General features: G+C 40.9%; 1 protein-coding gene across 8 annotated transcripts in view; it reads left to right on the forward strand.

Annotated features, from left to right (window-relative positions):
* Window positions 1–13,780, forward strand: part of CNOT10 (CCR4-NOT transcription complex subunit 10) — a 187,473-nt gene that overhangs the window by 32,109 nt on the left and 141,584 nt on the right. For 7 of the 8 annotated variants that reach the window (XM_073568782.1, XM_073568844.1, XM_073568803.1 and 4 more), the window contains 2 exons: window positions 6,571–6,639; window positions 10,984–11,129. In XM_073568782.1, the coding sequence (XP_073424883.1) occupies window positions 6,571–6,639; window positions 10,984–11,129 (215 nt within the window). The remainder of the gene's footprint in view (window positions 1–6,570; window positions 6,640–10,983; window positions 11,130–13,780) is intronic. The other variant, XM_073568835.1, reaches the window with a different exon arrangement.

Here is a 13,780-nt window from a genome sequence, read left to right on the forward strand (position 1 = left end):
GCTTTATTCACATAGGTACGTTCATTCAGAATTATGCAGTTTGTATTGAGAAAGCTGCTGACAGATCAACTTGAACATGTCAACACAACTGTGCTATATGTTGAAACCTGTAAGCAGATTTCACCATATAAAATGCATACATTATTAGATGGATCTCTTGGTGGAACTGATGACACTAGTACACTTATTTTGAAAACCCTCTTAACCTGATTGACAGCTCATCTGTGTCCCTCCTCTCTCTGCGGCGGAGTTCACATTGCTCCGTACAAGCTGCCGCTGTCAGTCAGGCTAGATGGTTGGCATACTCAATACATTCGAGCTGATGATGAGAGTCCATGTGAGTAAAGCTTTAGTTTTTACTATCAAGAATGATTATACAGCTATTCTTACATGGATTTTCAAAGTAAGTACTCCAGACTCACCAGACCTAAGGTATCTTTTGAATAATGTGTGCATTGTGAAATCCAGAGACAGATCCACTCTAACCTCATATATATTTTTTCTGTTTTGAGCTGGGTTTGAAGGGCAACCTGACATATTAAACATGCATCCCAAATATCATGTTGTAATGCAGGATTTGCTGAGTTGATTAATGGTTTGAAAGAACTTTTAATGGTGGAACCCAAGAATTGGTCAAGGATAATATTAGACAGGTTAGATACATAAAAATGCCTATATTAAAGTGTCTATGCATGTGGTGACACAGAAAGCGCTCACACACAATTAAAACCATAAAAAATACATGATTGCAGTGGTCTCTATCCAAAATTAACACTAGTAATAAATTAATGCTAGATAGCTTGGTAAAATACATAATTATCAATCATAAATATTATACACTGGTGTCATCCAACATACAGATAATTTGGAGGGGAAATATAGGAGATGAAACACTCACATGTGTCAGGAATTTGGACCATAAAAGGCAATCACAATAACTTTATATTGGATAAATAGGATTAATCAAACATACCAATGACAATGTGGTTAGCTGTTAGTGGTGAGGCTCTGAAACCCCAACGCACGTTTTGGACCCAGCCTTAGTCAGGGGATGCTGCTGTGTTTAACAATTTTTTGATGTGTTTGACGTGCTACTTACTGTTTTAATTGTGTTTGAGCACCCTCTGTGCCACCACATGCCCATAGACACTTTAACCCCATAATGACCGGAGCTTTTTTCGGTTTTGCGTTTTCATTTTTCACTCCCCTTCTTCCCAGAGCCACAACTTTTTTTTTTTTTTTTTTTCCATCAATATGTCCATGTGAGGGCTTATTTTTTGCAGGACAAGTTGTACTTTTGAAAGACACCATTGGATTTACCATGTCTTGTAATCAAAAACGGAAAAAAATTCCAAGTGCGGTGAAATTGCAAACAAAAGTGCAATCCCACACTTGTTTTTTCTTTGGCTTTTTTACTAGGTTCACTAAATGCTAAAACTGACCTGCCGTTATGATTCTCCAGGTCATTACAAGTTCATAGACACCAAACATGTCTAGGTTATTTTTTATCTAAGTGGTGAAAAAAATTCCAAAGTTTGCTGAAAAAACCCCCTCCACGTTCCAATACCCGTAGCGTCTCCATTTTTCTTGATCTGGGGTTGGGTGAGGGCTTATTTTTTGCATGCCGAGCTGACGTTTTTAAGGATATCATTTATGTGCAGATATGATCTTTTGTTCGCCCATTATTGCATTTTAATGCAATGTCGTGGCGACCAAAAAAACGTAATTCTGGCATTTTGATTTTTTTTTTTCTCGCTACGCCGTCTAGTGATCAGGTTAATCCTTTTTTTTTTTTTTTATTGATCGGGCGATTCGGAATGCGGCGATACCAAATATGTGTGTATGTGATTTTTTTTATTTTGAATGGGGTGAAGCGGGGGTGATTTAAACTTTTATATATTTTTTAATCTGGTTGTTATGCCAGCCCATCGCTGACCCCCGATCACGTGACGGGGGATCGGCGAAGCACGTATTTCCGGCCCGGCGGCCGGAAGAGCTTGTTAAATGCCTGCAGTCAGCATTTGACAGCGGCATTTAACTAGTTAATAGGTGCGGGTGGATCTCGATTCCACCTGCGCCTATTGCGGGCACATAGGAGCTGTTAAAAAGGCTGACGTGTCCTGGGTTTGATGCGGGCTCACCGCCGGAGCACTCATCAAAGCTGGGGATCTGACCTTGGACGTACTATCCCGTCCAAAGTCAGAAAGGGGTTAGTAAAGGTATTTTTATGTTTGTAATTGGTCTAGTAATATCCTTGACCAATTCTCTGTTTCCACTTCAGTCCACTGGTGTATTTCTATGCGCTATTTTTGAGTAGGGTCATATATGTACAATTAATTTATATTTCTATGCCTAATGCCTCTTTTCCTTGCTAAATTGGTCTAACCAATGATTCAAGGCTTTGTACCGTTTTCTGATAAGTCTGCAGACTTCTGAATCCTGACAGCGTGCACCAGCATTGCCTGAGCAGTCAGTCACATGACCGGAAGTATGCCATTTTGCTTCAGGTGGTTACATGACTACTAGACTTGCCTTAATTCACTTGTATTGAGAGAAGCCAAACACTTCTATTGGGATTGTGTGTAAATTGCCTATTTGCTTTCATATGACTGCCTGCTCTCACTGGAAATACCTGTGAATCCTGACCGTATTCGCACCGCACACAGTCATGACTTGAAGTCTGCTGTCACGCAGAGGGACCACAGACTTATATCAGAAGGCTAGGCAACCCCTTCAAGGTAGAGTTTTGTAGAAAAAGTTCATTGTAACATGTTATTTAATTATTTAAGCACTATAGATACTTTTGTACCTGTTTTTGTATTGTCCTTTTTCTTCAAAAATTCAATATTCTGTTGGTCTGCAGTAAAAAAAAATAAAAAAAAATCCGGCTCTCATGGAATATGAGAGGGAGGAAGGCATCTATGTTCTCAGGTGGTAGGGCAGAGAAAATAGGTTGTAGATGAGGTGGAAGTGACTCCAGAAATGTAATAGGAATGATGATAAATGAATTAGTGAAGACAAGCTTCAGATGTAGCATGTATTACAATGAATGAAGGGATGATAATCGAAGCTTAAAAGCGTAACTGGTGTCCTAATTTTTATTACATAAATCAATAGTACACGTGAAAATAGGCAACTTTGTAATGTATTTTATCAGAGAAACCTGCTTTTTTGTTTGCATCAAAACTGAGAATTTTGGTACTGACTGATGAATTTTGACAAATTCTGCATTCAGTGAAGAGAGACGTTCCCGTTACTGATATAGGAGATGGCAGATGCTACATTTACTGTTCTATTTGGATGGGAGGAGCTAGTTGCAGAGCTTCATCCTCCTCTACCTCCTATCCTCCTCGATTTTTTTTCTTTTTTTTTTTAAATTTTTTAATCAAATCATTTTTATTGAAAACCTTTCCTTACAGATTGTCTACACTTCAAATATCACGAATGAAATATTTCCATAATGTTAAACATTAGGCAAAGTATCACAACTTCCCTAACTCACCCTAAACCCAGCATTCCAGAGAGGATCATTTTCAGAACATCTGAAATAGTGTCAGCTGTAACCGTGTGCCCAGCCGGCCAGTCAGAGCCGGGGCGGTTACAGCCGCCGCTCTGTATTCTCAGAGTGCTGAATGAACCCGCAGTGCCACCCCCATGACTGACACAGACACTGCCGGGGTACAGTAAAGTTCATTTTCTCCCCACAGCTTTAGGTTAAGTGCAGGCACCGGGCAGCATAATAACACTATTAACCTGCAGATTTAACCCCATATCTGCTGGTTAATGGTGTTTTTTTTTCTGCTGACAGGTTCCCTTTAAGGGATAGCATTGTAAATATTCTATCTGTAATTAGATTTGTGGGCAGCCTTGGAGAATCCAACCAAGGATTCCACATCTGAGTCTACGCTTATGATAGTCTACTTTCCAACCAGATTATATTGTTTATCCTTCAATGTACTCCCATAGATGGGGGTTTTGTGTTTAACCAATGACATGCAAGAAGTTCATGTGCTTGAGATGGGGGCGAGTCGGGATCCAGTCCACCTTCAAGTAATCCCAATTTCACTCCATTCACCCTTTATATCAAGGAGATGACCTCTTTCCAAAATGGGCCTGTCTGTCTACATTCCCACATCATCTCTCCCTCCTACCTACAGAGCACTGTATATGTAGCAGCCACCTCCTATATCAGTAAGGGGAAAGTCTTCACTGAATACAGAATTTAACTCAGAATCGAGAAGCAGATTCCTCTGATAAGATACAGTTGCTTATTTTCATGAGTATTGATTTACGTGCTAAAAACTAAAACGACACTTACACTTTAATGCAATCAATTAAAGGTAACCAGTAACGTATACAAAAAAAGAGAATCTATGTTAAAAGGGTATTCCTATCTCCAAGATCCCATCCCAGCATGTAGTAGATGTAGTATAGCTCTTCTGATTCGCTATGTCTCTTTCCTCATGTGCAGGCATTGCAGTAGCTTAGGTATCCATGGTTACAACCACCCATACAGTGGCAGTTAGTTGTTAGTAGTTGTAACTATAGATGCCTAAGCTACTGCAATGCCCTGCATGTGGGGTAAGTGACATAGCAAATCAGAAGAACTATACTACATTTCTATTTGGAGGTATTTGCGAATATTCTTATTATTATACCTACTACATATTGGGATAGTATCTTGGAGACTGTAATACCTCTTTTAAGGTGTGTTTAATCTTTAATTCCATGTTCCTATGACGCTTAGTAGTCTAGTGGTGGTCTATCTTATTGACTGACAGATATCTGTGTATGAATACTTGAAGGAGTTTCCTACTATTATTTCAGTAAGAGCTGATCTGCAATACCCAGATGGTATTCTGCTCCATATTCTGTTTCATTTGGCCGTGCTGCAAACACCTGATCGGTAGTGATGAGCGCCAGTGCTCGTTACTCGAGTTTGCCGAGGGTGCTTGGTTATGCACAGAGTATCGCTGGTGCTCGAATGACCTGTTCAAGTCCATGCATCTTTGTTTTGCGCCTGTTAGCCACAAAACCTGCGATGATTGCCTGAGAAACACCGGCAAGCCACACGTTTTGTGGTTGTCCAACAGCCGCTAAACATGTGACCACGGGGACTCAAACATGTCACTTGAGCAGCCGCATACCTGAGCACCCTAGGCAAACTCGAGTAACGAGCACTGATGCTCCTCACTACTGGTTGGTCTAAATGCCAAGTGTCTGACCCCACTGATGAGATATTGATGACTAGTCTTAAGGGCTCCTGCAGATGACCGTATTTTTGGTCCGACTGCGATATAATCAAATATCAGATTGCACTCAGATTGCCTGATTTTTGTTTAGACTGTCCGAGGAAAAAGTCGCTTCATGCCTGAGTTTGATCTAATATTCGGATCTCACTCGGCCATGCATGTCAGTGAGTCTCCGGTGATATCTTTGTGCAGTCTGATTTCCACAAACTGACATCTTCATTCTATCTTCTCCTCATCTGAGAGAATCGGATCACACTCTGATCACACTATGATCAGAGTGTAATGTGCATAATGACCCGATTCTCTAAATACTGTCGTCTGCTCCTGCCCTTAGGATATATCATCCGTTTCAACATGTTGGAAAACCTTTTTACACATGGAGGCTGTCAATCATTGAGTAAGACCTCCTAAATTCTCAATAAGCAGGAACCTTACGTTACACCGAATCGTCTCCCAGTAAACTGTGTATTAATCCGCTCAGCTTTCTAACTTGCTGCCTGCAGCTCTCGGGTCGTGTATGTGACAGGTGCCCTTCAAACTCTGGATAGGTAAGTGTTTCATTTGCTTAGAAAAAGTAACAAATATGTCTACTGCATGTTATATAGACCTATACAGAAAAAGCCAGTCCGCTATTGTGTTTTTATGGTTTGCAGAAGAGGCCACAAGGGATTGTCGGTGAAACAAGCTTCCCCTTATCCACAGGCTAGGTGATGACGCTGGGACCTGCACGATCAGCAGAATTATTGTCCCTGCTAGAATGGAGGGGCAGGACACATGATTGACCATTGCCCCATTCACTCCCTATGGGGCTGCTGAGTGCTACCCTTTTTTTTTTTTTTTTTTCCTTTCCTCCATGAGGCTGCCCCACAAAAAAATTAATGGAGCAGCTGTCAGGCGTCTAACCTGCTGCATCATTTTTAATGATGAGCTAAAGTTCCTTGTCAAGGATTAAAAATTCTCCATTCTGCTGTTTAGTGTGGGTTCCAGAGGTCAGACTCCCGCCATGGATGGATAACTTGTTTTAATAGGGCAGCCCCGCTATATAGAATGCTACGTTCTTCAGGTACCAGGCCCACCTCTGTAACGGTATGTTCTTGGACATCATATCGTGATCGTTGTAATGTTGCGATCGCCATAGTCACTGCTGGCAGGTCCTAATATCCTTTATACCAAGATGTACGTCAACAGGAATAATGTTTTTCTTATGTGATCATTTTTTTTATTAAGACTGTCCTAAAATGGTTTTCTGAGTCTTCAACCCTTTCTATTTTGTCTACACCATATTTTCCATCATGCTCTCTTGCCACTAATATTTTAGGTAGGTCTCTGAGAATGCCCAGAACATCGCCCCAAAGCTGTAAAGGACCATTTACACCATGCAGACGAGGTGAAGACTCATTTTACATTTTGATGTTTTTTTTCCTCCCTTCCCTCTAAGGTCCAGTGGAAACTGTAAACGGATCAGGATCGCATGTCGTTACAGATCCAGTGGGAAACATTCTCTTCTCTGAAAGACTGCATATTCATCTATCCATACTAGCAAGATTTGAGTCTGCAAAACATTTTCTATAGTATAGATTCTTATATCTAAGATTCTTGTTATGGGAATATTTTTTCTAAACTTTATCGGTAGATTATTATTATTGGTTCATGGAAAACTCAAGGGAATCTGTCAATTGATTCATGATTCCCAAACCATGGTCAGTATGAATCTGATTACAGCTTGGCATGTTCTTACCTGAATCGCACCATCATTTTAGAGAAAAGGTAGCATTATAGATCCAGCCAAGGAGCAAAGTAAGAGACTAGACTAGTCCGGCACCTCTCCTGTCCGGTTTCTGCTCACGTCGCTCCATGTGATTGACAGGTCTCTAGTTATGTACATACATAGGAGAAACCTGTCAATCAACTAGAGTGGTGCTGGGAGAAGCTGGTTGGGCATGGCGACCGACTAGTCTCATCTCTTCCTATACTGCAACAAGGCTCTGGTTCATTCTGCCATGGTTCTGACATCATTAATTGACGTGTACCCTTTAAATTGGTGGGTGTATCTTATAACATCACTCGGCTGTGGCACAGTTTGTGTGCAATAATGGGACAAGAAGCCTTTTGGTGTTTTTTTTTTTTTTTTTTGGCGTGTGGAGGTATCCCCATCCAGAAAATATGGCATTGATTCCTTTCTGTATGGAAATTCCTAAAATGCAAGTGGCAATTGGCAAAATGTCTTAAGGCAGCTGCTGCTACAAGCTTAAAATCTTGCTAATATGATAAAGGTGTAAACAGTGGGTGCATGCATATGTATTTCCTTTATAATTTGTAAAGAACTCTTTAGTTAACATGAAACCTTTCAGAAGTTTGTAACTCATGAGAAAGCCTTTAATGGACTGTTTTTCTAGTTTTAGCTTCAACTTTTGAAAATACAAAACAACTGCAGATGAGAAAGGGCTTCCAGTATGTTGTTCTGGGAGAAGCTGATGGCTCATAGTCTATCCATGGTTGCCATGTCTATCTGGGAGTCAATGGCCGTTTAAAGCACCACTCCAGTAGTTTTTTTTGTTTGTCTTTTTTCTTCAGCGTTGGAGTGGCACTTCAAATGTAAGCCCTCTGCCCCCGTTCTTATACTCCCCTTCAAGCGGCTTCACCTTTTACCAATGTCGCTCCGGTCCCACTGCGCTATCTTGTGCTTTAACTTTTGACTGTCTGGAAGTCAGACGTTACATCACAAGAGCTCAATGCAAGTCTGTGAGAGCCAGAACGAGACTGTCACAGATATGTATTAAAAAGTGACCTCCAGCACGCTCCATGTGAAACACTGGAGCTACCGGAAGGTCCCTTTTCGCCGGAGATCGACTGGAGCGATACTGGAAAAGGATAAAGGTGTTGCAGGTGACTATAAGATAAGAGGCAGGGGCATTACTGTTCTCATAGGAGCCAACTTAGTATCAGGTGCCACTTCAAATTCAGCTTTGTCCGTATTCTTAATAGTTAATAGAAGAGCACCTAGGTCACCTGGAAAAGACAATTCAACTGAAAACCACACTGATCTGCATGTTTCTATTTGCGGATGAATGAATATCAATGAAACGCCCACTATTTATATAGTTGATTATGTATAGTAACATTATACATTGCTTTGACAAACTTTGAAAAACGCACATATATATATTTGTATATATACATACTTTTTTTTTTTTTGTTTTCTCTTTCTATTAGACTGTCAATATAATCAAACTAACAAAAGAAATGCCTCCTGCAAATCCTTTCCCTTCCCCTCTTAACAATCTAGAACTGATCCTCCATCAGTGCTCTCAGTCTTTGCTTACAGGCGGCTGACATTTGCCTGTAAACAAAACGAAGAGCATTGCTGGATCATTGGGGAAAGAATTAATGAGTGGCGTTGCCTTTTTTAGTTTTTTTCTTTCTAAAATCGTCAGCTCTTTTTAAAACAATTGTAGTAGTTTGATAACTTTTTAAACCCTTAAAGCACCACTCAGCGGTTTTTAGTGTATTTTTTTTTTCTGTGTTGAAGTGGTGGAAGTGGTGCTTAAAATGTAAGCCCCCTGCTTCCGGTCTTGTACTCGCCCTCACCCCTTATTGATGCCGCTTCGGTCTCGCGGTGCCCTATTGTGACAGTAGCTTCAGAAAGAGGTTCTCATAGGCTTGTATTGAAATGTGACCTCCAACACACTCCAGCAGACACTGGAGCTGCCGGCATGTCACTTTTCACCGGAGACAGACTGGAGTGATGCTGGAAAAGAATGAAGAGGACAACAGGTGAGTAGGAGACAGTGGGCAAAGGACTTACATTTAAAGCGCCATTCCAGCTGTGCAACAAAAAGCAAAATGCAGGAGTGGTGCTTTAGTGTTGGCCATTACTCCTTTTTGTTAATGTGAAATGAACAGGTAAAATGCTGCTCCTGCTAGTACTACTACTATAAAGAAGTTTGTTAGACCAGCGATCATAACTGTGAATGTTAAAAACTCATACAGAGACAAAGTATTAAAACCCTCCCCCCCCCCTAAATTAAAAAAAGAACACAAATATTTTTCCATTAGAAAATGCAGTTTTTTTTTGTAAAAGCGATAAGCAATAGGTGTGACCAGCCGATTTTTCTGGTGGCTTCCGTTTGGATGGTGCCACTATTTTATATAAAAATCTGGCCTCAATCTGCATTGTACACACAGATCTACAGCAGTCTTCAGCTCCAGAACAAAAACCCTCCACACTTTCTGCAAAGTTGATAACAAATTATACATGCATACATTCACCACTATGCCCACTTTTCCTGGTACTTCTGCTGCTGCTTTGCCTTGTCTTTAGCCATGCTCCATAGAACCTGACCTCCTCTAATGACATTTGCTTCAGAACGCTGTGTGCCAACAAAGATGGCTACCTTCACAACTCCCGCAAGGATTCTCGCCCTTCTGTACCAGAGTTCTGACAATAAACTTGCTTAGTTCTATTAGGTATAACTTTTTGGTCAAATTTTGTTGCCGAACAGATTTTAAAGACAATTAAGGCCCTAAGAAACCCCAAACGCACGTCAATCAGCAATTCGAACTTTTGAGTACATTTTGGTATAAAAGTACTCTTCTACGCATGTGTGTCCACCACAGGGGGCATATACTCGCACCACTCACTAATGCAGGTTTACAGTGTAGCAGGGCACTGAGGTAGGCAGCTGTCTGCACAACATTGCTATATTGCATTTTACTGACTTCATACAATTGTTATTGCTCCTAACTTGGCTTGTATGACTGTTAGAGCTGTTGGTAAGCTATTACAGGTTTATCTCCTCAAAAGAAATATTTTCAGGTTAAGACTTACTATGATTTGTGGGTTGCTCACACTTCAATCTTCAGTATTTACTGTACGGTTCTTGAGTAAGTCTTGACGAAATCCTATGGAAATGAATTTTCTTCTGATCGCTTCCATTATGTTTGGCCGATGTTAGATGGGCTTGGCAAAAGTGGTGGTCTCGCATTAGTAGAGAGGCTCCTTCTGCAGCCAGTTATTCCATAGACATGATTGTGAGAAGGATGGTGACCTGTCATGTAGAGATCTTTATGTACAGTGAAAACTGCGTTCAAAAAGTGTTGATGTCAGAAGGGAATGGTCTCCAAATGATGGATGGCCAGTATACAGATTCTATGGTGAGACTTCAGGGTAACCTGACAGCAGATATGAGAGACCCTCACTGCGTGATTTCAGCCATGTAGGTATTACTCTGAAACCCTGGCATTGCATGTGTAGAGGGAGAGATCTGTCACTCAATGACAGCAGGCGGGGAGAAGCAGCCGGGGACCCACTTTTTCAACTAGTCTGCCTTACACTTTGCTGCCTGGCAGCTTTTGAACTATATTTTTCTCCATAACTCCATAGTATTTCATAGTCAAAGTCAAATGTATTTGGCTGAGATTACACAGCCAGTGCCTGATACATGCTGACTGTGGATCGGGCAGCACTTATCAACTGTCAGAGTCCCTTTAAAATCTGATGTGGATGAAAGGGTGATCTTCTCAGAGATGTTCTTATAGAGAGGTTTCACTGTATCATTTTTCATGGAATGTGAGAGAAAAGAGGATTGACGTAGAAGAGGAGACTAATAAGAACTGCATAGACTTTATTTTTTTTTCTCATTATTCCTTAGTTGCACAAGTCTGTGTGTCAGCTTATCAATTTTCTTTTTTATATATATATGTGTGTGTTTTTTTTCTATTTATATTTCAGAAGAGAAATTTGCACACGCGGTATGCTTTTTGCTGGTTGACCTCTACCTTCTAACTTACCAAACAGAAAAAGCCTTACACCTTCTGGTGGTTCTGGAAAAATTGATCTTGCAGGGCAACAATAATAAAAATGGTAAAAATAATGAGGTAAGTCTTAACACCGGGTCCACTTCACGTTTCGACTACACGATCACGATAGCCACAAAGCAATAGATGGAGCCGTAGACTACAGTAATCAATCGGCATCCAAAACATTAAAGGGAATCTGTCAGCGCAGCATGACTGTTCAAACCAAGTACTGGTGCTCCGTGCACTCTTGGCATGGCCAAATATGTAAGTGCTCCTCCTACCTGCTTGTTTTCCATCTATCTCTACCCTTCTCTGGCTCTATAAACCCAGAGCTATCAATAAAAGCATGGGGGTGTGGAGACAAGCAAAACAAGTAGGTGAGAAGTGCACTGAAGTGTTTGGCCACAACAAGGTTGCACCCAATGCCTGTGTCTGCTTAATTTGAATAGTCATTATGTGATGATAGACTTCCTTTAACGTTGGACTTGGGTGTTTTTTTTATGACCATATCCATCTTAGAAGTCAGAAACAACCGTGTAATCTACTGCACTATTGTTTCCCACTTCAACCACTGATTTTCAGATTGTACCTCCCATGTCACCAAATCCTAAAAGCCATATTACAACCAATCATTGCTAGCTAGCCATTAAAGGGTTATCACTAGCCATTAGAGTGTTTTTCTGGGTTTTCCAGGTTAATGTGTCAGTGGACGAGTATATCTACTATTGTTTCTTATGCTACATTCAAATGGCCGTAAAATTTGGGCCAGTCATGTCCCCAAATTTAGAAATGGAAATGCTCTGTATGTTGCTCCGTCTGATTGTTGACTAAGCAGACCTGTGCAGAAAGCTTCTATTTTCTTGCATTAGTTTGGCCTGTAAGTTGGACGAGACTACTGCATTCTGTGATTTTTTTGCATAGCATAAAGGCTAACATTTGATAGTACATAGGCCTAAAATGAGTGTGAATGTAGCTTAAGGCTGAATTAAGACACCTGTGTATCACTGTCACACCGTGATTTTTCGGACTGACAGCTGAAGTCCTCACCTTAATTCAGCAGCCTCATAGGCATATATAAGACTGTTAAGTTCAGGTCAGAAGACCCACAGTTAGGCCTTAAAGGGGTTTTTCCCCCCGAACAAAAGATAAATTATTCAATAGATCTTGGAATAATAATAATTTCCACAATTGGATGTGTTAATTAAAAATATTCCTGTGCTGAGATAATCTTATAAATGTGTCCCTGCTGTGTACTGTGTAATGGCTGTGTCTGGCCGTACAGGAACAAGGTCTGATCATACCACAGCTCCTGACCAAGGGGGGACGCAAAATAATATACTGACATTACAGCACGGGATCACAAATAATTCCTTGAGGTAAAACGTAGTTTAAAAACAAGCAGTGAAAATGTTTTACCGCCCAAAAAGCATGAGCTGCGATCCCATATTGTAGTATCTGTATACTTTTTTGCATCCTCCTTTGCCCAGGAGTTGTGGTATGATCAGACCATGTTCCTGCACAGTCAGACACAGCCATTACACAGTACACAGCAGGGACACATTTATAAGATTATCTCAGCACAGGAACATTTTTAATTGACACATCCTATTGGGGAAATTATTATTATTCCAAGATTTATTGATTAAAGTGAACTTTTGTTCAAATAAAAACACCTTTAACACTTTTCTGACGTCGGCCATAATAATATGCCGATGTCAGACACCCTCCCTTTGATCAACCACAAGAGAACAAAAATCAGTATAACATGCCAGTATAATTAATAAGTCTTTATTCAAAAAATAAACTGGTAATAGATAATAATATACAGAATACAATTTCAAGGTCATTACCTAACATGTAATAGGAGTAAACAACGCCAAAAGCCCGAGATACTAATTATGCAAAAACAGTGCACATAATGATTCACAGGAATCATTGATCACGATAGGAAGTTGTGCCATTTTCTATCTTACAGGTTTTTGTGCTATACACACACACTCCCTTTGATGTAGGCTCCGGCGCTGAGCCGACATCTTTCCCGGGACATGTTAGCCTGATTTCACATTAGTGTCTTTTTTGTGCAGTGCATCGTGCGTGTCCATGTGTCATGCGTACCTATGTTTAACCTGGCGTGTTCATGGTCTTGCGTTTGTATGCGTTTTCGTGCGCATGCGTTTTTCAAGGTGTGTGCCTAGGCGTGCCAGACGCAACCAGTTGCATTTTTGGGTCCGCCGAAAGGCATAAAAAAACGCATGCACACGCTTGCGCACGGAATGCAACAAAATAACGCGTTAGTCTATGGGAACGCAGGCGTGCGCATGGACATGCGTTCATCTGCGTTTTCGTGCGCATGCGTTTTTGGCGTAAAAATATCTAGACACTGGTTTTAACCATGATGCATTTTTTGCATGCGTTTCTATTGCGCACGATGCGCTGCGCAAAAAACGCTAATGTGAAATTAGCCTTAGCTGTTTTGAACAGCCGACCTGTGCCTGGAATAGCTGCAGGTGGAATTGCGATCTACCTGTGGCTATTATCCCGTTAAATGCCATTGTCAAACGTTGACAGCGGCATTTAACGCCCACTTCCAGCCATTGGGTCGCAAATCCACCCACTGGTGACCCCCGTCATTTGATCGCGGGTTACCGATGGGTTGGCAAAATGCCAGAATTACATTTATTTGGTGACCGCGACATTGCATTAAAGTGTAATAACGGGCGATCAAAAGA

Source organism: Dendrobates tinctorius, unplaced genomic scaffold (genome assembly GCF_039654945.1).
Source record: "Dendrobates tinctorius isolate UK_male_01 unplaced genomic scaffold, ASM3965494v1 ptg000005l, whole genome shotgun sequence".
NCBI classification, from domain to species: domain Eukaryota; kingdom Metazoa; phylum Chordata; class Amphibia; order Anura; family Dendrobatidae; genus Dendrobates; species Dendrobates tinctorius.